The following is a 25,328-nucleotide window of genomic DNA, read 5'->3' on the forward strand; positions in this document are numbered from 1 at the left end:
AATTAATAAAAATAAAATATACGCCTAAATATTATTTGGAAACTTCATCTAAATTAGAATTGTTTCCTGTAACGTAAATTCAAGTTTAAATTGAGGCACTACAATTATTAACAGAAAAAATATAAGAAAAATACATATTTAGCAACATTAAAATATATACATATGCTAAAAATAAAAAAAACAAGAAATCTAAAAGACCGAAAGTAAGAGCTATTTCAAAAAATTATTTCGTATAAATTCTTAATACTTGATCAGCTCCTATAACCAAATGAATACAAAATGATTTTCATAATAGCTGCAGACTAAGAACTTAAACTAAATTATTAATGTTGCCTGCTACTTAAATTCAAGTTCTAAGTTGAGGCACTAAAATTATTAAGAGAAAAAATAAAAAAATTATTTAGCAATATTAGAAATAAATTAAACTAAAATGATCAACAATTCTAAAAATGCAAAAGCTATTTCAAATAATTCTTTCTTATAACTTATTACTTTTCCTAAGACAATATTTGATCAGCTCCTATAACCAAATGAATACAAAATGACTTTTAACGACAACGGTACTTTATGCAATGGTACAAAAAGAATAGTAGTTCTATAGTAGTAGTGCTGTCCCTAAAAAATCAATTTAAGCTAGTACACAATTTCACACACAGCCGTGAAGCTTTGGAATCCTTCACACTCGGCAGAGTTACAGTCACAACACTGCTACAGAAGAAATCAGCCAACAGCCTGCTTTTGACTCAGTTCATAATTAAATCATATTAAAATTTTATTAAGTTATATCCTATATTAAAATAAATCAAAACAGAAAGAAACTCAAATACATAGAACGCAAGAATGACATCCAATAGATTATGGAATGTATTTTGGTAAATAAAATAGAGCTCCAACTGTTCCAGCAAATGTGCAATATCCAGGCCAGAAATGTTCTCTGCCTGAACAAAAAAGCACCTTAAGTTTCTATATACACAACATAGGTATATATACAGTACAAGAGATTTACATATACAGTATACAGCGCTCCTTTGGATATATACTGTATACATATATCTTACAGAAATATATATATATATATATATATATATATATATATATATATATATATATATATATATATATATATATATATATTTTACCATCTCATTTACAAAGCCAGGCAACATTTAGAAGATTCTTTACAGAATCAATGTTTTTGTGGTTCTTTCTTCGTTTCAATGCACAAGTAAACATAGTTTTTGATATTCACCACAGAGAAAAAAACATCTGCGAGTACAAAACTGGCACAGAAGACGATCAATAATACACGTGAATAAAATCGCAAATTAAATTATGCACTGACGGGACTAAAACATTGTAAACCTTTTCCCTGTTTCACTGCAGCTTCAAAAACAAACCACTTCAAAAACGGAAAAAAATGTTTAAAAGAAAAAAATGCCCTTTGCGCTATTTGAGTTAAGTTACCGTGCTAACCACTAACATTCATAGCAACACGGTGACGGGAAAACAGCTGATGAGTGAGGGCAAAGGGCAAAAATAACCTGTCTCAAATTTTTCTTAAAACAAAGAAAAAAGAGGAAACACCAAAATGACATCACAAAGCCGAGGGGCGTGCCCCTCCTTTCCCACCATTCAACAGTTTGGCAACCACGCCGATAGTGGACTCGACAGTGCGACAAAGCGTTTCCAAAGCATCCTGCTGCTGCGCTGCGGAATTAAACGTTCCCTGTGAGAGGGCGTGTCCGCATCCTCCCGACTCCGCCTCCTGGAGTGAACAGCCTCGCCCCTCAGCACCATCCTGAAGGCTGGAGAGCAGCAGCGCCGATTCAGCGGAAGAGGAGGGGAGTTCCTCTCTTTCGGGTTCTCCTTCTTGCTCTTGCGTCTCCTTCCTTCTACCTTCCTCCTCCTCTTCCTCTCTTCGCTGTGGCTGATGTTCACCTGTCCGACTAAACGCTTCGGGAAGAGAGGACGACGAAGACGACGAAGAGGACGACGATGACGAAGAAACGTCCATTTTTTTCTCCTCCAGGGAGGCGCTGTCAGGAGAGGGTGGCTCGTTTTCCGTTCCTGGGTCTATGAGGGAGGAGTCTCGGGTCTCTGTGTCTGAAGTGCTAGTCGGAGTGAGCGCCTCGCCCGGCTCCGCCTTCTGCTCCGAGCAGGGAACCAATGAGGAAGTGGTCGAGGGAGGGCAAACTGCGCCACTGCCGCCGCCATCTGATGGACGATCGTCGGCACTGCTGCTAACCCTCCTCCGCTTGACAGGGGTAACACCCTCTTCCTCCACTGAGAGACAGAAAACATAATGCAGCAATAAGCGACAAGCGGTGATTTTAAGATATCTTGAGCAACGCGAGACCAATTCACCTTTGACTTTTCGTTCCTTTGCCTCAATCTCTAACGTGGCTCGATGCTGCAGACACAGTTTGCATTTGGACAGCAGCTCCTGTAACGCCGGACCCAAAGCCGGTTCTAACTGCTGAGGAGTGTAAACCGAGAGAATCAACACCAGCGCCCGCAGGTCCTGTGATAGACAGAAACAGAGATGAAGACAGATGAGTTGCGTTCAAAGGCTCGTACGAGGACTAAAGAGGTCACAGTACTGACTGCATTGAGGAGGCCGCTGGTTTTGCCGAGTTCTGATCTCTGATTGGTCAGTTCAGGCTGCAGGCTGTGGTATTCGTTCAGAAGGTTGGTCACCAACACGTTGATGAGATTGGAACAGCTTTGGCCTGATAACACTTGGACCTGCACCTGCACACCGAAACGTGAGGTTAAGTTTGTCAATGTCGTAAAAGTTGAGTTTGTTTGACACGTACAGTGCGTGTGTGTTTACCTTGTGTAAGAAGCAAGTGAGGAAGGAGTAGGCGACATTGTTGTTGAGGAAAGACCTCTCGTCCATCAGGATGCATTTCATGTACTCTCCGAAAGCTGGATCTTCACACAACAGCTTCACACATGACTGCGCCATCGCACACTGACAAACAGGAGACAAAAGTGAAGACTTAATAAGTGTGTGTACGTCCTGAATGTTTTAAAGCATCAGGGATAAGGGAAGCATATTTTGCTCGACTATTATTAAAACAGTTTAATAAACCAGTCAAACTGGAATCAGAGCGGCATTACCTGTAAACTCTTTGACAATTGTCGAAATTGATTAATACTAACATAGTTATAATAGTTCAAATATTTTCCCTTGCTATGACTAATAAGGTAAGACGGACAGCTCTTGTCACAGACGTGCTTGTAAGATTAGTCCAACTGTTATTGTTAGAGCTGATTCGATAAAATTTGAACAAAATATAAAAACTGACATTGAAATAACTTTTCTGTTTCTAGATTGATACATTTCTGACATTTTATTACAGAAGGTTCAATTACAGCTTCCGTATGCAATTGAATTAAAGCTGAATTTGACTTTCATAAAGAAGCTAAATTCAAAAAAGTAATTAAGGAAGCTTTAACCATATTAGGGCAATTCCAGCAACAAAACTTGGGTATATAAATTCTCAGAGAATGTATTTAACCCAGATATATTGAATCATCGACTTCACATAGGGATATATTAGCATCTGATCTAAGGTTGATATTTTAATGGAATTGTTCATGCGCTAACTTTTTCAAGCAGTAAAACCATAGAAACATCTGTTGGCAACTTATACCATAGTTAAAAAGCGTCTTATGTCTCTTGCTTTTTACATAGCCATATATCACAGTATATTTTATTAGCTCTCGTTTCTATTTTCAAGTTTTCTTTTTATTCTAAGCAAATTCTAAGTTAAAGACAACTAAAGTCTTACAAATCTTAATTATTAGTTTTGCATGATTTAAAAAAGGTAAGAAAAAAGGCCCTTTGTGTATATGAACATGTGTGTGCATATGTTTAAGAGATAAAGAGAGATCAGGGAGTTTCATTCACCTCTCCTACATCCATTGCGACACCTTCATTATGCAATAGGACGTGGGTTTTCTCTGATGTTCTCAACATTGCTGTTTGCCAATTTTGTTGATGTTAATGTCACCATGTCAACGGTAACTAACTGCTTAACATGGAAACAATGAAGGTGACTTCTGATCGGGTGGGTATTTCACACCCTAAGTCAGTAGCAAATGTACTGCCAACCGCTATTGTAACTATTGTGACAACTCAATCGCTTCCAAGAACGTTCACCTTCTGCTGCTAAATGTATTCACTTACAAAAAGCATGAGGCATAGTGTGTCATACAGCAGGGTTTATTTGCATGCAGTGAATTATAGCAAACAACTGTAAAAATTTTCGCAGCGAAACAGTTGTTTTTAAACAATATTAGTCGCTGGAGTCAAGGAGGTAACAATGTTCCTAATTGCGATTCGCAAACATTTCTAAAACAGTTCTTAAATATCCTCTTAAAAACATAAAGACAAATGCATTATAAATGATTATACTCGCCTGCTCGTAAGGCCAACAGTATATTTATTTTTCCAAGAAACTTTATTTGTGTAACAAGTGCCTCGCATTCTTGTGTATATATATATATATATATCTTGGCGTGTGTTAAACAGCATTCACAATCGTACATTAGCAAACATGCTAGCTAGCAAATAATATTCTATTTATGCTATTTAATACTTTTGTTTAAACTGGAGAGAGAGAAATTTACCTGAGATTGCGCAAGTTCTGTCCACAGTTTTGGAAAGAGAGCCAAGTGCAGAGGAAGTCCTTCATAAGCTATCAACACACCTGTAGACGAGAACATAATGGATACGGTCAGCGTATATTTGCAATTTCTGTACGAAATTGTTCTCCTACAAGTTTCATGCACAAAGTAGCACTTAAAACACAATAACAATAAAAACCAAAAAAACTTTATGGAAAGAACTCTTACTGAGTTTGATTAGCGTCTCTGTGAATTTCTCGCAGTTGATTGCGACTCTACAGAGCAGGTGAATAAACTGATGGTATGACAGGAAGTAGTCCAACAACATCCTGTCATACACCTCGTCCTTGCCCTAAAGGAAACGCAAAGACACTCAGATCTGTTATCAAACACACGAACCAAAGCTCATATACACCTTGGTTCTATTTCTCACACGCACCTTGCTGGTTTCCACCATGGAGGGCAGCAGGCACATGTTGAGCTCGGGTCGAGGAGGTCGGATGTTGTTCTTTCCTCCCATCAGTTTGATGTTTTCTCTACAGGGCAGATACGGCCCAAATGACACTATAGACACACAAAGTGTTACACAACAGAAAATTACACAGTACAGCAAGAAAATAGTAAACCTGTCACGATCATGCCTACAGGTGTCAGGGAGTTGCTATGGTGTTCTGAGTGGTTGGCCCAAAACTAAAACTACCATACACTGCGACCGCCTGGATGTACCTGAAGGCCTGATTTTGTGAAGATGATGGATGTGTATGGGTAGTGGTTTTACTCACTGGGAATGTTGCTGTGGTGATATGTGCAGTGGTTGTGCTGCAGGAAGGGTACTAGCGTGTGCAGGAAGTCATGAGGACTCAAGAGGACCAGCTCCTTCAGAACATCTGAGGACGAGAACAGCCACACCTCAAAATCACATTCACTTAATGGCTTTATTTAAAGATACACACGACCAGAAATTCTGTCATCATTTACTAATTTTCATGTCATTCCAAACCTGCATGACTTACTTTCTTCTGCAGAACTCAAAAGAAGTTTTTTTTTTGAAGAACATTGGTAACCAAACAACTCTGACCCACATTGACTTCCATTGAATATATACACACGCCCGGACATTACTCAAAATGTGCTCTGCAGAATAAATTTGTCATGTACAAGTTTTGAATAAGACAAACTACGTAGGTTGTAAGTGACCACTACCTAGTGTTATAACTTGAAAGGGCGTGTAAGCTTACATAAAACACTTGACAAGGCTAAAGGCGTTTAACATTGATCGCAGAACAAAAAAATGACTTTACCTGTAATAATTCTTAGAAAGAAACAATGTATCACTAGAACAACATTCATTCTTCAGTAGGAAATAAAAACACTCCCTGTGTGATTCAGCAAGGAATGCTTTTACAACATTGGATAAGTGCCAAGAAATGAACGGCACGATACATAGCTCTGACTTCATTTACATGAACATCACTTATTAAGGTGCACGTTCTCGGTAAGTCTATTTCAAGCATTTGAATACTTTTTTCAATATTACGTACAATTCACAACTACAAAATAGATTGCATGCAAAACCAACTTTTGAGTGTAATACAAAATATGTCAGTGACTCATATTACATTAATTAATTTTATAATATTGTGCTTATCATGCTTATCATATATTAGACGTAATATTTCGTACTTAGCGTAAAAAAGTCAAGAAAATAGAATGATGTGTCTTAAACATAAAACTATAAACCACACACGTAAAGTAACGTTTTTACCATATTCTCCTGATAAGAATAATGTTAACATAATGACAAAGAACATGCAGGATAGATGCACCCTACAGGTTTCTAATAGAAATAGCAAACTTAATTGTAAAATGGATAAAAAATTGGCAGCCAATGACACTATTAAACACACAAATAAAACATATTACATTGACTTCTAAAGCCCCTTTCTGTAAAACATATTCAATATTTAACAATGTATTTTATGCCTTGGAATAATCTAGATTGTTTTTTCCTCAGTAATATAAAATTGAATGCAATTATTCCGATTCATTAATTGGTACAGTTTGGAATATTAATAGTATTCCTTCGGATGTAACCATATTAAGTTTTTAGTTTTGTGGTGCTATTGCACATGTATTTCAATACACAGAAGTCACACTTCTATATATGCGACTGCAGGAGACTCACCCAGACAGGCGTTGCGCAGTTCAGGAGGACTATAGGAGTTTAGCAGCGTTAGCAGCTTATGAGCAAAATCGATTCTCTCCTGCCATTGGATCAAAGCCTGCTTTACATCTACAAAGGGAAAACAATGTTTAATAGAATAAAAAAATTACAAAACCAGTTATGTTGCCAGATGCCACTGAAGAATGTGACATCTTTATTACTACTCTATGCGGTTCGAAAGGGGTGGAGACAAAAAATTCAGACTAAATAGGTCACCAGAGCGCAGGATGACAAAAATGTGTATCTTGTTTTGGAGTGTGTAGTAGATATAACCTTTGCGCTGCAAGTAGGGTCGCGTGGCCTTTAAAACAGAGAGGAAGATGGATAGCAGCTCCACAAGGTCACCTGTCACATGACAAGCTGTGGCCTCATGGTACATCATGTGCAGAGTGTTGAACGACTGCAGACACAAGACATATATAAAGTGACAATCTATTTTAAATCAAATATTTAAAGTATAAACAAACAGGAGGAATGAATACCTCAGTCATGAGAATCATTCCTCGGTTAAAAACCACCAGTAATCGGTCCTCATCGTTCTCCAACAATATACGGAAGGCACTGAGAGAGAGAGATTCAGTTTCAGAAATGGTGTAATGAAAATGATGTCTTTTTTTAGGGGAATAAGAATCACAGATGAATCGAGCGTCCCCAAGCATGGCTGTGCGAGTACCTGATGAGCGTAGTCCAACAGGAACGGCCATCCAGACAGCGCAGGTAACAGCTGATTGTGGTCTTCTTAAACTGCTTGACATCCTCCAGCTCTTCCTCTCTCATGTCAGGCCTCTGAGCCACGAACAGCTGCATGAGGTTAAACAGCTCCTCCACCGCCTGCACAAAGAAACAGATCCTTCACATTCGCACTTAGAAGAGCTGTACGTTTATCAATTTCATTGGAGATTTGCTGTTTTTTGAGATGGAAGGTTGTGCTCACCCCAGGGTACTGGCTTGCGTGAGGCGTGAGGTTTTTAAACGCCCATTGGATGTTCTGGTGGGACGCCAGCTGGCGGGTGAAGGCGGGCGACTGCTCGCAGCACATGCGCAAGATGGCGTAGTACGCCGGAAGCATGCCGCGGTTGAATAGCACCACCTCCTGATCGTCGTGATCGGCCAGGATGTAGTTGAAGGCGATGTTTTTGGTGACGACAGGGTTCTGGACAATAAGCCGCACGTTATCGCTGCAGTCCATGCAGACATTATACCAGAAGGACAGAAGGGCCTGTTTGTTGTGGTTCGTGGCGATCGCCGGCTCTGACAACTTGGGCTGTGGTGTGAACGAATAAAATGAGAAAAGCAAGAATAAAATGTCAAGATAAAAAGAATTCAAAGGTCTAAAATTATTCCCATACAATATACAAATAGTTTACTTTGAGATTTTTCAAAATGTCTCTTAGTCTGTTCTGAGATACCTGGAAGAGGTTCCAAAGGTCCATGAAGTAACTGGAGAACATGAGCTTCTCTGTCTTGGAGATGAGACAGTAGGTCATGAAGCTGAAATACTGGACCAGTTTGGTGGTGCCGTGCACCGGCACGTCCACGTAGAGTTTGGCGCGGGCGAGCAAACCCAGCAGCAGGTTGTACACCTGATGCAGAACGACCGTCGTGTCGGGACTCAGCGGAAGGTCACGCGTCGGGATGTGAAGAGAACGCGTGGAGCGGAACATCTGACGGAAGGAGTTACTCGGGATGAGGGACACCAGAAGATACGCCGCAGCTGAAACGCATTTCAATAGAACCATTAAAATATATCCTACAATACAGAAGAACATGACAGAGTAAATCAATAAGGCTTTTGAAACAAGACAAGTGGTTCAAATAAAGGTTTTTGTGTTAGGCACATTTTAAGGTCACTTAAATATCTTTAAAAGTCATTGCATTGCATTGCATAACAAAATATATCTATTCATGTGTCAATCAAGGATAACATTTTATGAAATCCTGTTTGCTCGAGTGGAATACAATAATAAACATATTGTTCGAGATAAAAGCTGCAATCCTTTGTCCTGCTTCTAAGCGTCAAAAAGCAAACAGAAGTGACACTTTGTGATTGTCAGAAGTTAGTGGAACATAAACATTTGTTTACATTGCTATGACACTGATGTAAATTTCATACATTTCATGACATTATAACATTTTAATGCAACTTAAGGCTCAGATACACTAAATAGACTTTTGCTCAGATTTTCAATCTGAACTTGTTGCAAAAAGTCTGTCCCAGTCTTAGATTTGATCAGTTACGGTGTTTCTATCTGAAACTTTCAAAAAGTCTGCAAGTGTATCATGTCTAATAAAAAAAAAATCTTATAAAAGTCTTGAAGTGTATTCCAGCCATTATAAGGCATCCCAATACTTTTGGGCCCATGTTATGTTGTTTTTTCCACATGGTGTGTAAAAGCTCACAGGTTCGGACACGCGGGTAGTTGTGAGCCAGCAGAAATCTCTCCACCCAGTTCTCCATGTTTTGCAGCACCCAGCTGTGAGCCAGCTTATTACGGGGAGTCTGAACCGCCAACCAGTCCAGACACTGAGATGGGTTGTACTCTATAACCTGAGACAGAGAAGGAGATCAGACACTGCATTCAGAATCAACCTGTGTTGCAAATGCACCACATGTTTCAATCAAAGCAAAGAAAGAAAAAGCAACCGTTAAACCTGTTTGATGAGAAACTAAAACTAGTGACATCTGAGGCCGGGGGAGGCAAGATGTTCTTGAATACTAGATCACTTCCATTTAGAATGAAAAGTCCTGTGTTCATGGTATGTAACAATGCTTTGCCAAACACTTGTCTTCCCTGTTCATTTCAAATACAATTTTACTGTGTGGATTTCCCGGTTAATTAATAGTTTTCTTTTAATTTCACGTGACTGTAGATTTGTTTAAAACGCTTTTTGGTCGATTTACCTCCCAGATCCTCTGCAGGATGTAGGAGGCAAACGAAGGCATTCCAGGAGGACCGGCTGCAAACTCCATCAACATCGTCAACAGTTTGAAGAAGGGATTCGCTGCCTGAGAGACAAACACAATAATGATGTGAAGTTGTGTTCGTTGATAGTAAAATGTGTGCGCGTGTGTGTTAGTGTTGTACTCACTTCTGGTGTCAGTTTGGCTATGGAGGTGAACAGCATTGACACGATCTACACCAGAGAAACACACAAATCGTGAGGATTTACTAGTGAGATTAGTGAGAATTATTTTTTCTCGATGTAAAAATGTATTAAAATTCAATTTCTAATACTGTGATCTTAAAGGGATAGCTCACCTAAAAATGAAAATTCATTCATCATTCATGTCATTTCAAACCTGTATGACTTTTTTCCTTCATCAGAACACAAAAGAGGATATTTTGAAGGACGCTGGTATCCAAACAACATTGTCCCCATTGACTTTCACTGTACCGCTGAGACATTCCTCAAAATCTCTTCTTCTGGTTTATACAGAATAAATAATCGTATACAGGTTTTGAACGACATGAGGGTGAATAAATTATGGCACATTTCAAATTTTTGGGTGAAATTTCCCTTTAATACACAACTTGACATTGTCGTGTCAGTAGCCTTTGAACGCATGTATTCATGTGCAAGTGTCTCACATGTTCTGCCAGGCGGTTGTTGTATCTACAGAGGCTGAATATGAGGTTGCACGTCTGTCTGATGTTGATACTGTCCCTGATATGCTGAAACAGGAAGGGGAAACCTTTTCCTCCAGTCAGGGCAGCCATGTCACTCTGAGACAAGGTCAAGTGTCTGTAGATTAACAAAGACATGAGCATTGATGCGGACATTCAATTCAATTCATTTATATATTTTCACAATGTGCATTGTTCAAATCAGCTTTACAGGAGCAAATCAGAAAAGGCACAGAAAGGTAATACACAGCACAGTGCATGGTGTTTATAGAACAAGCAAGATCATTCTTATAAATAAATAATCTAGAAATAAATAGATGCAGTCTCCTGGTTAGCAAGCCAACACTGCCCTGCTGTGGCAAGGAACCCAAACTCCAATGATGAATAATGGAGAAAAAAAAACCTTGGGACAAACCAAGCTCACCCGGGAGGACCAGATCCTCCTCTCACACAATAAACCCCACAGAATTAATACAGACTGGCAAATCAAGTAAAAAGTTATAAATCATGAATAAACCGTATGTTCACCTCTCAGATCTGGACTGCTCAACCAGCAGAGCTATGAGGGCGATCATCTTCTCCAGAGCGGCCGGACGGTACTTCTCCTCCGCCAGCGAGAGGATGTCCTCCTCTTCATCTTCCTCACCCTCCTCTTCTTCGGATAACACCTCCACCTGAGGCTGAGAGAGAGGGAGAGAGAGAGAACGATGTCACTGAGGATGTCATTCCTGTGGATGAGGGAAGATCTTCGCTGGCCAAATACTCACGTTTTCAGGTCCTTTAGTGCCCATATAGAAATGCACCATTATAGAAATGGCTTGCAAAGACAACAGGAACTGGCTCTGCGTGAAGAAAGAAACATTGTATTTATGCACTTACGAGTCATGTGAAAACTTTATGTAAGCAGGCTAGCGATACACAGATGAAATGATGGCTACCTCCTCTTCGCCCATTTTGGCAAACTCGTAGAGGAAGGCGAAATACTCTGTGAGATGTTTGCTGTGAGGCTTCACTCCGTGTTCCATGATCGACAGCAGCGTTTTGACGAATCGCGTCACACAGGAACGACTGCCGATGTCCTCCACCGGCCCATCCATGTCATCAGACCTAAAGACCAACACAACAGACATAAGGAAAAAATGTATTAAGAACATCCCCATAATAAAATTCTGTTCATCAAAAATAGCTAAATATTAATTAAAAATTGAACGGAAATTAGAAATGTTGTCTTAACAATAAACTCAAATAAGTTTAAGAGGCACTAAAATGATTAGCAGATAAAAATGTACTAATAGTAACATAACACAACATTGAAACAACATTATTCTTGGGTTACTGTTAAAAATGTCTGCTTTATAATAAACAGAAAGTGTGCATCACATACCCGTCCTCCATGCCCGGCTGCAGGTACAGGTGAGCGTGGACCGGCCTCAGTCTCTGAATCACATGGATACACAACCTCTGGAACATCTAAAACATCACAGCAGACAACATCAATTATTGTGTCTCTATTCAACAGGAGATCAAGGTTATTCAAACGCAAAACTGCAAAGTACTCTTGATTTGGCAACGCTCACCTGCCGGACGATCTGATTGGGGCACTTGATGAGAATCTGCATGGGCCACCAGTTGTCATCTGCCATCTGATCCAAAAACCACTGCAGACATCATCACACACACAGATACACAAATTACACATATTACTAAAGAGCTCTTTGTATTTCTGAAGAGGTCGGAGAGAAACTAGATGCTCAAGGTAAAATTTTGCTGGGAAACAGGAAGCTGGATGAAAAGGCTTTTACCTCGCAAGCAGCTTGACTGTTGTTGAACTGTTTGGTCAAAAGTTCGATCCACTGCAGCATTGTGGGCTGAAAGACAAAAAGGATGATTGACATTTTGATTTTATTATTATTCTAGATTTTTTATTATTCATATTTTTTGATCATCATAAAATGTTACGATTTAAATTACATTTAAGGAATTAAGTAAATCATTTCTCTATATCCCCTGGAAAATCATTGGCTGGCATTTGAAGGCAAGAACATAATTGTCTCACCTTTTCTTTGGAGTGAATAAACGTTTCCAGAACAAATGATGTGCTGAGCTGTGAGACAAAAGGAAAACTAAAGTGAACCTCTAGAGTGTTTCCAATAGACGCTGGTCGTTCTGAAAGGACTTTCAGGTAATGATGGTTGTCATAGCGATCTTCAGAGATGAAATGAATGAAGCAGACTCACCTTAGCAGTCATGAGGGAAATGGATTTAGGGTCCGGTAAAGTGCTGGGAATACTGCTGCACAGCTGCCACATGAAACTACAAATGAACACAACATAAACAAATGTTGTCAAAGATACCAAATATATTCTTAAGCATTAGCTGTAATGTTATTTAAATACAGCTGCGGAAAAAACATAAGACACTGTTACAGAAACCATTTTTCAAATTCAAATTTCGAATAAAATATTGTTTCTAGTCTTTATTCAGACCTCAAATACTGCAAAGAAAACAAGTCCATAATCACTTTTAAGCAACACAACATTAATATTTCTACAGCTAGTTTGGAAAATTTCAAACTAAATTATGCGATAACATTCTTTTTATTGTTTGTTGTCATGCTGCCAGTCTTTCACAGCGCTGTTGTTTTTCCTTCATGCCACTCTTGAGGTTCGATTTTGTTGAAATTCAACAGACACCGAACAGGAATGGCTACGATACATCTCGAAATGCTAAGTGAATGAACATTTGGAATGGTCTCCTAATATTTTCCGTGGCTGTATTCTCTTCGATCGAGATTCATAATTCAGTGTTCTCTCACCCAAAGTATGTGTGTTCGAAGATGTTCTTGTCTTGAAGGAACTGCATGTTGTCGTGCCAGATCCACTATGAGAAAGAGAGATGCCATCCGTTACATTCTCATACTAACAGACATGCGCTGTGCCATTTTAGGTGATCATTTACAGAAACGTGCATTTGTACCTCCAGAAGGTCGGGAGAGACATCAAAGTTAAAGTCTTTCCCGTTTTCCTCCTCCACCTCCACTCTCTTATAGAACAGCATGTAGGCACTGTGGGTCTACGGAGAGCAAGAATCACACGTTATGACATTCTGAGATTATTCTGAGAGGAAAATGTGAAGGAAATCTATCACAAACCTTTTCAAAGGAGAAATCCATAAACTTATCGGTGACAGAGTCGTACGTTTTGGTCTAAAAAAAAGACACATTTCTCAATATTAAACACAACTGCAGAAAAAGTATTTTAGATGGACTCGTGCATAGAAAATAGGGCTGTCAAACGATTAATCGCATCCAGAAGCTAACAACGTGTGTACATAATTTATGAATGTGTATCGTGCATATTATTTTTGTATTTATTAAAGTGCTGTCAATCGATTAAAAAAATTAATCGGATTAAACACGCATTTTATGTGATTAATCACAATTAATCGAACATTACAATCAAATTTTTAAATATACTTTTACATTTTAATAATTTCACATTTAATCTTCAAATTGATGTAGAAACAACATATTTCTTTAACAGCGTCATTTTGTGAATAAAAGCAAACATTCTGATATTAGTACTGTAACTGATGTCTCTATTAAATTGATTATTTTAACATTAATTATAGACATTCAACAATATAATTGAGAGTTATCATGTAGGAAATATACAGAAATTTAAGGAAGTTCTCAAACACTTTACAGTCTTTAATGCTGAATTATAAATTAAATGTTAAACGTTTGAGAACATGGCTCCTTTAAGAGCTGTCTCAGATCTGTCCGTCACCGCACTTCCATTTTCACAACTCTTTGCATTCATTTAAGATTTTATTTCACACCTTGCTTAAGAAAATGCTAGAGAAAACGGGCTTTCTGACATAATCTTGTGTGGTTTTATCCATTCAAGCACGAAGGAGAACTTAACACGGATACTTACTGTCATTTCTCCACCGAAACACTCCGATGCCAACTGTGCCGAATCGAACGGTTTCACCTCAGCGTCATTAAACAGGTACCTACAAAAGAATGACATTATCACTTAACTGACTTTTAAATGTATTTATCATCAATAATCAACAACTTATGCATCTTTGTTTGTATGCAGAAGAAAGTAAATAATCACCATTTGTTGTTGCGGTAAGCATGCGGGTTCACAATGTCTCTGATGAAACTATAATAATGGCCACCATCCGCCGTTCCCGTGTGCACAGTCACTCCGATAAGGTCATACTCATAGCTCTCAGCTGGCTTCGCATCGCTTTCTTCACGGAAACCTGACAATTTGGTCATGATTAGTTGGATAGAATAGACAATGCGACATGACTTTGACCACAAAAACTCGACCCTGGAGTACCTTCTTTCCTGTCGCCCTTGGCCATGAGGAAGTCCTCTGTGTAGAGCGTCATGTCGAGTCTCAGAGGGAACGAAAAGTGTGTGTTGACTTTTTCTTTCATCATGGTGACCATGTTGAATGTGTAACGCATGGTGTTGAAGCTCAATATCCGGGGAAGCTTTTTAAAACATGCCCTGTGAGAGAAAGAGAGAGAATGAAAAAACATATGATTTTTTAAAAAGCAGATTTTGCTGATTTTAGCAGAATGTAAAGGACATTGAGAACTGTCGCATAAGATTAAGCCTTCGGTCAAGGCCCGCCCATGAGGCCATATGAATGACAGGTAAAGCACCCAGTTACGTTTGGTTGTATGCTACGTCATGTTTAGAGCATTAAATAGTTCCCACAGTAACAGTACATTCACAAACGTCTCGGAAGTTAACAGCAACAATGTTTTTCTGTGTTTCTGCCACATACTTTTAAGAATTCAGTCAATCGTAACGAATTCCTATGTATGTTAAATGTAAATGTATGTTAAATGTATGTTTAATAGCGATTAATTGCATAACAGCCCTAAAAAAGTATCGATAGGAGTGTAAAAGCGCACTAGACTGAATAAGATTTGTTTTCTAAGAAAAGGACAGAATTTGCGCTTTAAATGGGAAATGGATGGTAAAAAGCAGCTCGCACAACTAAATTCAAGAAGAACAACTAACTGTTGTACAGGTGTGAGGCGTCAAATATATCATACCTTTTCTCAGCGCGTACTTTCTTTCCACACTGAGAGCAGGTGTACATGTTATCACCCTCCAATGTGTCTTTAATGGTGACCTCATCCAGAGACTCCTAAAGAGAGAGAGTAAAAGAGAAAGAGATTTGAAGGTGTGGTCTAAATTCAGATACAAGGGATGTCCCGAGCCCAAACACTTAAAATGTAAAGACAGACGGAAAAAATAACTTGGAAAAAATGGTCCTACAAACAACTATTTATATTGCTGCATATCTGTAGACACGAGGCAAGAAAACACAACAAAATGAGCAACGTACTGGAAGTGAATGAGTTTCAAGAGTCACTGACATCATTTCATTCATAAACATGAATAAGAGCAGATCATCTTAATTGCTGCATGTTTATGTAATATAAAGTTGAGTCAATGTCACTAGGTTGTAACATGTTCAACATTAATTCATAATTCATTTTTTCTATGAATAATGCACGAGTCACACAGACTGATGTATAACCTGTGTGTCAGGTGACTAAAATTACTCAAATTTGTGTACAACATTTTCGATGACACAACAGCCAATAGAAATCATGACGCTTCAGGGGCCATTGTTTTTTTACAATCTTCCTTCCACCTTCTCGATGACATCACACACATCATAACAGACTTCATATGACGATTGGATACAGAGTAGTCTGAAATCTTTTTATCATCAACATCCCAAGAATTTACAAGTGTTTCAAATAGGGCTGTCATGATTATTAAACAATCGTCTCATCGCGATTGTTTGACTTCAGATTAGTGATGCGCGGGTCAGGGCGGGAAATTAAATACAAAATAAAAAAACATTTATGTTGCGTGCAATTCCCTACACCCTATATAAAATATTTGGGAATATATATTTTCGTATATTTAATTAGGTTCTTTGATAAGGTTACAATATGTAGGCCTATGTCTTGCATTATGTCCCAAAACCGAACACCTCACGAAAGCGCCAAGCAGCTCCCGCCTCCAGTCACAACAAAACAAACAGAGAAATAAAAGTGAAGATGGAAGACGAGGTGTGGGAAAAATTAAGGTCGGGAATTTACATCATTAAAAGAAAAGAAGGTCAAGCTGCTAAATCTAATGTTTGGGACCAGTTCTCAGAAACAGCAGTATCGGCTACATGAAGTGCAAGTTTCTATGGTGTATAAGTGTATGTTGTTGCCAGTTTACAGGGCGATGTAATCTAACAGCGGTTTCCAAGAAGCTGTTTTCATTTACATTGCAATGCCTAGTATGTCTATTTAATAGTCGTGGGTGAGGGGCGGGTTAGATACAGTGGTGTGGTGTAATAATAAAAAAAAAACGTGACAAAAAAAACCTGACACTCATCGCAATTATTGCACATCTGTATAGAAGACACAAGAGAGAGCTGTAGTGACTGCATATTTTAGTGTATATATTGTGACTTAAGTATGGTAATACTGGTCAAATGTACCACCACAACACCCATCACTCACTTACTTAAAAACTTTAAAAACCTACAATTTAATATTTAATCTAATCTCAGTGTGAAAACCAGACTACCAAAAACATTTTATAAAAAGCCCTAAAACAGAAAATGAACCGTCATAATCGCAATGAAGTATTAGACAATTAATCATCAGCCAAATTTCATAATCGTGACAGCCCGACTTTCAGACTAAATTATTTTAAGTCGAGACATTCTTCTAATATGAATTATATTGTGTAGTCCGAGCCCGAGATTCACCATAAATGAAGTCGTCAAAACCAAAATTCGTATATATTTTGTGAAATCTGTTAGCTAAATAAGTCACAATTTCAAAAATAAACCTATTAAGAGAAATGTTTGCAAGAGAAAAAAAACACTTATAAACTTCACACATACAGTCCAAACTTTTCATATGCGTTTTTTCGTATTTAAGGTCGATTGTACGGTGTTTCTGGATTGTTAAAACCCCTCTCAAGATGATTGCTGCGGATGCGAAAAACCCAGAAAATCGAACTCAGCCCAAATTCTTCTATGATGTTCAAAAATATCGGAGGTGGAGTGTAAATATGATTGGCACAACGTGAGGTCGTATTTATTTTATAACGTGCGGAAATTTCAGTCGCTAATTTCGGACTCAATGTGCAATGGCTTTTAGGCTTTGTGTGCTCAGTAGAAAAACTCACATAGATGTTCTTCATATCAGCCACTTGACATCTCACTGTGTAAAACTCCTCAGCCGTCTGACTCACATGATCACAGTCCTGCGAAGACACGGACACAAATAAACCAATCCGTTTCAAATCCATTTATTACACGCTCCATAGTCCTGAGGAGGATTTGTGTCTGTGAGGTTATCTAAATACTTTTCATTTTATATAAGCCTGTTTAATACAGCAGGTCTTTACCAGTGAAACCACGTTGTTGGTGATGACGCCTCCAAACAGTGTTTTGACTGTGTTTTTCTGAAACAAACATACATACATTAGTCTGGTTTGACTGCTAGATTTCACTGATACACAAAGCTGCTCGAGACAGACGGGAGTCGTACCAGGTCCTGAGACATCTCTTCTATCTTGGTGATGAGATCTGTGAAGAACTCTGTCATGTCTTTCTGTTCTCCTGTGTTCAGCGGCTGTTTGTCCATGGTGTAGGTCTTACAGAACGGACGAGGGTTGTACGCTTTCCTCTCGCTTTCCTGTGTGCACAAACATATACGCAGGAGTTAGTGTTTAGTGTTGTGTGTCAAACAAAAATACATTGATGTTTATAAAAACAGTTTGCATGTGAATGCAGCCAAAACCTACCATGAGATAAGTAAACATTTTCTGCAGCTCCAGCAGCGTGGTCTTATGCTTTATATCCTCTGAATACTAAATGCACAAAAACATCATAACTAGGCACATATCTCAAATCAATTGATGTAACACAAAAATCATGAGTGTTGTACTCACTTTGGCGGTAAAGACCGCCTGTCTGGCTTCTGGTATCATATAAAGTTGTTGGATGGTAGATGCCAGGTAACAGGTGGCACCCAGGTTGGTAAGTCCCACGAATCGACACTCGGCCCTGACATCATCGTGTGGCCAGTAATCCCACTTATACGGAGCGTGAGACGCTGCAAAAACAATCACATAGCTCAAAAACACTGAAATATGGCGTGTTTATTGGGTCATCGATTTGTTTAGGACGTCCGGTCGCTCACCCTGCATGTGTTGAGACATGACCCAGTTATGCAGCAGCCTGTAGTTCTCCACCGAGCCCTTCACCACCTCCACGAGCAAGTCGTACGCTGCGGCGCGGGCCGCCGGACTCTTGCATTTGGGCTGCTGTCGGTCCTTCAGGCTGGGCAAAAGGAAGAGCAGGTCGTACGTGTCCCTCAGGAACTCTTGCCCCTCCCGTGAGAACTTAAATGGAGGTTTGTGCTTCAGGACGCTGGTGGCCAAGCGCAGGAGACCCGTGAGACCGTCGTCCTCAATGGCCCCGTCTTGCTGGTCCAAAATCTCACGACTGCGGTGGAAAGCAGGCACCAGTAAGAGACGAACCTCTCTGAACTAATTGATTCTGATTGGTCTGTCATAGCAGTGTGCGGGTTTGTTACCTGCGGATGCAGTCAGCGAGGTGTCTAGCCAGCGCGTCCAGGTCCAGCAGGGTGCTCTGACTGGCGTCTTTCACGTGGATGTTGTCGATGAGTTTACAGAGCAGCCAGAAGTATTCTTTACAGCCCGTGCGGAACATCGCCTCCTCTTCAAAGTCCTCCACCTACAACAGAAACGCACACATTCATACACACTAATACACACTTTCTGTGAACTAAAATACACAAACCAGAATCAATAATACTCAACAAATGGAAAGGGATGGCTCCTCATTGACATTACAAAAGTTATTTTAAAGGAATACTTCACCTAAAAATGAAAATTCTGCCATCATTTACTCACCTTCAAGTTGTTCCAAATGTTTACACATTTCTTTTTTCCGTTGAACACAGAGAAAGATATTTGGAAGAATGCTTATAACCAAACAGAGTTTGCCCCCCATTGACTCCCATAGTAGGAACAAATTACTTTATCATTTTTTTTGTTCTGTTGAACACATTTCAACATTTTGAAGAATGTAGGACGGCAAACAGATCTGGGGCATCAGTATTTTTTTATACTATGGTAGTCAATGGGGGGCAAAATCTGTCTGGTTTAAAGCATTCTTCCAAATATCTTTCTCTGTGTTCATCAGAAAAAAATAAATTGATATGTAACAACTCGAAGATGAATAAACGATGACGGAATTTTCATTTTTGGGTGAAATATCCCTTTAATTTTCATATATATATATTTTTATCATGATATTTTCATGAAATTGTCCTACTCACTCCGAGCGGTTTAAGGGCTTGAGCGTCTGGTAAGAATTTCAGCAGCGTAGATGCAGCGAGAAGCAGGAAGGATCTGTTGATGGTTTCTCCGCCCTCGAGTCCGGACATAGAGAGCTTATATAGACCGCTGCACGCCTCCTGACGTACCGCCGTCTAAAAACACACAGAACACACTTCATGAAACTCTATGGAGAGCGGACGGAACAAGGAGAAAACCATCAAAGGTGCTTGACGATACCCACAATCACACTGCGTCTTGTTCCTTTTAAAGAAATAACGTTATTGTGTCGTACCTCAGGTATGAGAAGCGTGAGTTTCTTCAGCCAGTCGTGTAGATGTTCACTGTCTGCCAGGCTGGACTTAACCAGAGAGCTGCAGTGAGCCCAACTAACCAGCAGCCACATTGAGTAATGAGTCACTGCAGAAACATACAAACACACTCATCAATACAGTTATCAAAGATCCAAAAGTTTTGTCTTTTCAACAAAAAACCTCAAGCAAAAACGACCAATGAGGTGCTTACCCTCGTGTCTGGACCTGTGATCAGATTGGGCCTTGAGAACCCTGTGTGCCAGATTGTCATACGTGTACGCCATGTTAATGAGCCTCTGGATGAGGTTGATGCCTTGAACGAGACTCAGGAACACCTGCGAGAAATCACAAAATAAGCTACAGAGTACACATACGTATACAGAAAAGCTTGATGTCTGCTTTGGTCGCAAACCTCTGTAAGACGGGGTATGTGCAGGTTCTTGCCATGATCCACGGCGGTTTTGCGAGACTTCCCGGGCCACGCCCTCTTCCTCTGTGTGTCCGTGAGACCGGACCAGGAGAAGACGTCGTGATAGGCCAAGTCCAGATCGGCCGGGTCCACAGCAAACTGACAGATCAGCTTCAGAAGACACGCAAGACAGTCCAACAGCCACTACAGAGAAAGAAAAGTTTTCCAATATTTAGTGTTTATTCGCCTAGTATTTATTAATGTAATGCAAAAAAAGTAAAAAATCAATTGTTTTATAGTATTTGTATATCGTTTTATACTATTTTAGGTGTTTACAACATAATTCACAAATGTACTTTATCATTTAGATATGTGAATATTATTTGAAAATGTATCATCAGTGTAACTTAAATTCATAGGTAAATTGTACTCAATTACGATAGACATCATTTTTATTTATTTTGGCATCAAACATTATTAAAGATTTCTGCCGGAATCACTCACAACCGTCCAGAATTCCTGTTCTTTCGGCTCTAAGATCCCGGAGCTAAAAATCTCCAGCAGAAGCTGAAGACCTCCAGATGACACAAACTAGAAAAGAAACACAGGAGGAATCATTCAGTTATCGGTCAAGAGCATCATGTGACACCTGGTCAGACGTGAGGCGTTTGTACCTTGCAGCTCCACGTGTTCTTGCTGTTCTCGATCTGTTCCTCGCTGGAGTCATCCGAGTCTGGATACAGATCACTGTAACTTCCCTGAAACACACATGTGCAAACATTCTGCTTTAAACATGTTTACGCTGCGATCGTAATGCTGGATGATGGTGCGAGTGTGTAAGTACCGTGGACTCGCGGTGAATCCTGCGGTTTGGTTTGCCGAGAGCCTCAATGATTTCTAGAGCGTAAAGCAGCTTATGTGCGCTCTTGATTCTCAGAAGATCCTTCCAGCACAAACCGTCAGATCCCTGCAAAACAAAACATCATATTCTTAAGTAAACATAATGGGCCTGTCAAATAAGTATGACTTATCGATTAATCGTGATTAATCACTATAAATCGATTCCAAAATAAGTACATAGGTAGTTGCTTGTTTGTGTTTATATAATATGCGTGTATACTAAATACACGCGCATATAACAAATAATTACATACATTTATATTTAAATAGGTTCTATTTAGTATGTCTGTATATATTGAAGAAGTATGTGTATTATATATTTATATGTATGTTTGTGTATTCATATAAACATATAAACATTAAACGTACTACAACATACTAAAAACACATATATATTGATATACATTATATCAACACAAACATTTCTTTTGGAACCGATATATCGCAATTTGACATCCCTACAACACATATTTCACATCATATTTTGTATTAAGATAATGTTGTCACGTTACTGACCGCTTCATCCGAGATGTTCTGGAAGGCCTGGAGCATGCTGGGACACGTAGGCAGCAGCATGAGCAGCTCCCAAACGCGACGAGATAGGTTCTCAGCGTGGAGGTGAAGCTCCTCGCAGCGAACGCTCTGCAAAAGAACAAACACAGTGAATATATGAAACATTCCTAGGCTCTGTTCTATATCTGAATCGACTGTGGAATTCTCTGGATTAAACCGGTTAAGCTGTACCTCAGTGCTGTGCTGGGGTCTGTCCGGACCTGGAGGTTTGAAGCAGGCCAGCATCTCCAGCAGGTCGAAGAGCGTGGTGAGATGTGGCTCCTGCAGGAGAAGCAACATCGGGATGTGCTCCTTCTGAGGCGGCGGCAAACACGAGGCCGGCAGCTGAACCCCCTCTCCCTTCCTCTCTCTCCGAGGAGCGCCCAGAGACACGAACACCATCTGACGTAACACAAAGCGTAAACATCTTAAATAACGTTTAACGGCCAATTTTGTTCTCATTACGCTAGTTTGAGCCATGATATGTTTACAACACATAATCGTTTTAAGGTTACCTGCATGTCTTTAAAGCCGAGCTCATGAAGAGTCTTCTCATCGTAGTCAGTGGTCAGCTCGTGTCCAGATGAGATCATGCGCACCGGACCCATCAGCCCCCCTGTACACAAACACACAAAAAAGGTCAAGAGCCGTTTGGTTTGACCAATCACAAGGGCCAGCTGACCAATCAGATCAGACCTGGGAAATCCTGTTGACGGCTGGTCTGGCCGAACTCCTGCAGCTGCGCCTGTTGGCTGAGCTGATCCTTCTGAAGGTTCTCGTACCAGTGAGTGACCTCTGCCCTCAGATCAGCCACCTGATCGCTTGGGTACATCTCGATGGTCATCTGCACGTACAACAGACTCATCATCATGAGTGAACATAATATCTCATTACAGAAGTTAACAGAGGGTTATATGGTGATCATTAACGTGATCTGTAATCGGTCGTGCCGATGATGTCGTTCTCACCTTGTCTGGCAGTCCCGCGGGCTGACAGACGATTCGGAGCGGGAGAGACTGTTTATCGCTGAGAGCTTTCAAATGACTGCTGATGCCTGTGCCCTCGATCTGCCACTGCCTCAAATGATACGCAAACCTGCAGACACACGCGGATTAGATCTGAGCAGACCGACACTTTTTTTTTCACTAGTGTGTATGGTCGTGTTCCTGGACCTTAACTGATTCAGAAAAAGAAACCCACACTGTGTGTGTTCATACCTGCGTCTGAATGCCTCCAGGTGTGTTTTGAGGAGCAATAGTCCTCTCTCAATGATAGTAAGGCTGGAGTGAGCATCTTTCTCCAGGTTAGCAGATGCCATCATCAAACTCTCCATGCACTTACTGATAAACTCCTGCTCCTTTTCTAGACCCGTTTTACCTACACGCACAAAAATAAACAATCACATGTCTTGACGGAGAACAATCTGGTTGTTTAACTGTAAATGTGTCTCGTCTACGGACGTATTTGGGTGATTCTCACGAAATCTTGGTTGGAATATGTCAAACATGAAAGCACATTACCTATTAATTCGTGAAAAACAAGGTATGACGTGTTTAGAACCATTGATTCCCAAACTTTTACTGACAGTTGCACAATTTTGATTCAAAGATGATTCATTAAGGCAGTTAATTTTAATAGAAAATGATACATGTCATTCTTCGGAACGTGGAAAACTATCTGTATCGGTAATGAGAATGAAAAAAGTCGTGCACACTTCGTGACAAGAGAATATTAAGCTTTTAACTAGAAAAATGTTAAGTCAGCTGCTAACCTGTCATTGGAAAGTTAATGGCAGATGTGTTGCTTCGAATAAAACCGAACTTGATGAAAATATCTTTGTGTGTGCAAACAGTGCTTTAAAAATGTGAGAATATTGGTCATGGGCGTTCATTCTTAATTTTTATTATACATGAAAATTATGTCAATTGTTTTGTAATTTTAAAGAACAGCAATTGTTAGTTCAGAATATTTAAATTTTACTCAGTTTAAATAACAACATATAAGAATTTCAGACAAATTGGGACGCGTTACAGTAATGAGAAAAAGCAAAAAAAAACATAATTCATTCCTGCGTTAAATTTGTGCCTCGCGCAAGGTAGAGTTAAGTTTATTAGGTTTTCTGTTTTACCAAATTATGTTTCATTATTAAAAAAAAATTAAAATGACTGCCATGATGTTTCAGTGGTTTCGTGAGAATGACCAATTTAGCATAGAGTGAGATGTTTTCTTACCGCTGATGTAATAAGAGTTGATATATTGGATGGCAGCTCGGCTGATGTCGGCGGACTGAGCCCTCAATGCGATTCCCCAGAGCTGATCCATACCACACAACTACAGACACACGGACAGTAACAGAACAATCAAGAGACCGATATAACAGTGAACAATGGGATTTGCACCATCCAACCTTAAGAAAACAAACTAACGCTGTGAAAGATGGGGTAAATTGATCCAACCTCGCAGTTGGAGCTGCTGTCGTAAGCGCTGGTGGCAAGTCGAGCCAGATTACACAGATGCTGAAACAAATTGAGTCCCGTCATGCTGATGGTCTCGGGCTTCAGCTGAGGCATCTGAGACAGAGAGAGAGAGAGAGAGAGAGAGAGAGAGAGAGAGAGAGAGAGAGAGAGAGGGACGTGATGAGAGATTCATTCTCACGACACACAGCAGAAGAGGTGCAGAAGAGTTCAGACCTTCTCCAGGAACAGATGTTTGTAGGTCTCCATGCCCATGGCGTGCTGGTCTTTACTGCGGACCTGATTCAAAAACCAGTGCAAGGCGTCATCGTAACACTCAGAGTCCTCAACTAAACAGTGCCAGAGGATATCCACCTGCTCCAGACTCAATCCTGACACACACAAACACAAAAAAGGGCAGTGAATGATAATGATCCAAAACATTCACCAATTACAACTTGAGTTGAATATTCCTTCCATAAAACAGAATGTTGCGACTCACTGAAGTGGTCAGGTGATCCGAGCGTAGAGAACACACAGGTGAGAAACTGAAGACGCACCTGCACCTCTGCACTGTGACTGTACCTGTGACACACACGTGAGACTGATGTCAACACTCGATGCAGACAAACTGCCGGACACACACACCCTCACAGACATTCAAACACACTTACAGAGCGAATTTGTGGCGTTGCTCTCTCACTTCCTGGATATAGTGTAACAGATTATCGAAGAAAAGCTTCATCATGTGAAGTTCCTTCTCCGCCCACCTGCAGCACATCATCAACACCATC

The 25,328-nt window shown here is 39.9% G+C and overlaps 1 protein-coding gene across 2 annotated transcripts in view; it reads right to left on the reverse strand.

The window, feature by feature from the left end:
* Nucleotides 1-747: 747 nt before the first annotated feature.
* usp34 (ubiquitin specific peptidase 34) overlaps nucleotides 748-25,328 on the reverse strand; it is a 49,621-nt gene continuing 25,040 nt past the window's right edge. The window contains exons 19-76 of one of the 2 annotated variants that reach the window (XM_056732904.1): nucleotides 25,209-25,304; nucleotides 25,037-25,119; nucleotides 24,772-24,926; nucleotides 24,538-24,651; nucleotides 24,313-24,412; nucleotides 23,299-23,458; nucleotides 23,050-23,176; nucleotides 22,778-22,925; nucleotides 22,597-22,697; nucleotides 22,274-22,483; nucleotides 22,046-22,171; nucleotides 21,474-21,596; nucleotides 21,304-21,387; nucleotides 21,134-21,220; nucleotides 20,633-20,833; nucleotides 20,432-20,555; nucleotides 20,202-20,326; nucleotides 19,909-20,061; nucleotides 19,141-19,301; nucleotides 18,745-19,049; nucleotides 18,494-18,657; nucleotides 18,347-18,412; nucleotides 18,091-18,237; nucleotides 17,948-18,004; nucleotides 17,726-17,803; nucleotides 15,571-15,665; nucleotides 14,841-15,013; nucleotides 14,610-14,760; nucleotides 14,424-14,502; nucleotides 13,637-13,690; nucleotides 13,462-13,557; nucleotides 13,301-13,365; nucleotides 12,723-12,798; nucleotides 12,542-12,589; nucleotides 12,288-12,353; nucleotides 12,063-12,143; nucleotides 11,870-11,955; nucleotides 11,424-11,592; nucleotides 11,253-11,327; nucleotides 11,014-11,165; nucleotides 10,450-10,603; nucleotides 9,950-9,994; nucleotides 9,762-9,866; nucleotides 9,260-9,407; nucleotides 8,269-8,573; nucleotides 7,794-8,123; nucleotides 7,533-7,690; nucleotides 7,342-7,420; nucleotides 7,133-7,259; nucleotides 6,821-6,928; nucleotides 5,418-5,522; nucleotides 5,075-5,199; nucleotides 4,864-4,987; nucleotides 4,639-4,718; nucleotides 2,834-2,974; nucleotides 2,605-2,751; nucleotides 2,365-2,521; nucleotides 748-2,283 (exon numbers count right to left, since the gene is read on the reverse strand). In XM_056732904.1, coding sequence (XP_056588882.1) covers nucleotides 1,595-2,283; nucleotides 2,365-2,521; nucleotides 2,605-2,751; nucleotides 2,834-2,974; nucleotides 4,639-4,718; nucleotides 4,864-4,987; nucleotides 5,075-5,199; nucleotides 5,418-5,522; nucleotides 6,821-6,928; nucleotides 7,133-7,259; nucleotides 7,342-7,420; nucleotides 7,533-7,690; nucleotides 7,794-8,123; nucleotides 8,269-8,573; nucleotides 9,260-9,407; nucleotides 9,762-9,866; nucleotides 9,950-9,994; nucleotides 10,450-10,603; nucleotides 11,014-11,165; nucleotides 11,253-11,327; nucleotides 11,424-11,592; nucleotides 11,870-11,955; nucleotides 12,063-12,143; nucleotides 12,288-12,353; nucleotides 12,542-12,589; nucleotides 12,723-12,798; nucleotides 13,301-13,365; nucleotides 13,462-13,557; nucleotides 13,637-13,690; nucleotides 14,424-14,502; nucleotides 14,610-14,760; nucleotides 14,841-15,013; nucleotides 15,571-15,665; nucleotides 17,726-17,803; nucleotides 17,948-18,004; nucleotides 18,091-18,237; nucleotides 18,347-18,412; nucleotides 18,494-18,657; nucleotides 18,745-19,049; nucleotides 19,141-19,301; nucleotides 19,909-20,061; nucleotides 20,202-20,326; nucleotides 20,432-20,555; nucleotides 20,633-20,833; nucleotides 21,134-21,220; nucleotides 21,304-21,387; nucleotides 21,474-21,596; nucleotides 22,046-22,171; nucleotides 22,274-22,483; nucleotides 22,597-22,697; nucleotides 22,778-22,925; nucleotides 23,050-23,176; nucleotides 23,299-23,458; nucleotides 24,313-24,412; nucleotides 24,538-24,651; nucleotides 24,772-24,926; nucleotides 25,037-25,119; nucleotides 25,209-25,304 — 7,888 coding nt within the window. In that variant the 3' untranslated portion in view covers nucleotides 748-1,594. Of the gene's footprint in view, nucleotides 2,284-2,364; nucleotides 2,522-2,604; nucleotides 2,752-2,833; nucleotides 2,975-4,638; nucleotides 4,719-4,863; nucleotides 4,988-5,074; nucleotides 5,200-5,417; nucleotides 5,523-6,820; nucleotides 6,929-7,132; nucleotides 7,260-7,341; nucleotides 7,421-7,532; nucleotides 7,691-7,793; nucleotides 8,124-8,268; nucleotides 8,574-9,259; nucleotides 9,408-9,761; nucleotides 9,867-9,949; nucleotides 9,995-10,449; nucleotides 10,604-11,013; nucleotides 11,166-11,252; nucleotides 11,328-11,423; nucleotides 11,593-11,869; nucleotides 11,956-12,062; nucleotides 12,144-12,287; nucleotides 12,354-12,541; nucleotides 12,590-12,722; nucleotides 12,799-13,300; nucleotides 13,366-13,461; nucleotides 13,558-13,636; nucleotides 13,691-14,423; nucleotides 14,503-14,609; nucleotides 14,761-14,840; nucleotides 15,014-15,570; nucleotides 15,666-17,725; nucleotides 17,804-17,947; nucleotides 18,005-18,090; nucleotides 18,238-18,346; nucleotides 18,413-18,493; nucleotides 18,658-18,744; nucleotides 19,050-19,140; nucleotides 19,302-19,908; nucleotides 20,062-20,201; nucleotides 20,327-20,431; nucleotides 20,556-20,632; nucleotides 20,834-21,133; nucleotides 21,221-21,303; nucleotides 21,388-21,473; nucleotides 21,597-22,045; nucleotides 22,172-22,273; nucleotides 22,484-22,596; nucleotides 22,698-22,777; nucleotides 22,926-23,049; nucleotides 23,177-23,298; nucleotides 23,459-24,312; nucleotides 24,413-24,507; nucleotides 24,652-24,771; nucleotides 24,927-25,036; nucleotides 25,120-25,208; nucleotides 25,305-25,328 lie in introns of both variants that reach the window. The other variant, XM_056732896.1, reaches the window with a different exon arrangement.

This window comes from Triplophysa dalaica, chromosome 2 (genome assembly GCF_015846415.1).
Source record: "Triplophysa dalaica isolate WHDGS20190420 chromosome 2, ASM1584641v1, whole genome shotgun sequence".
Taxonomy (NCBI): domain Eukaryota; kingdom Metazoa; phylum Chordata; class Actinopteri; order Cypriniformes; family Nemacheilidae; genus Triplophysa; species Triplophysa dalaica.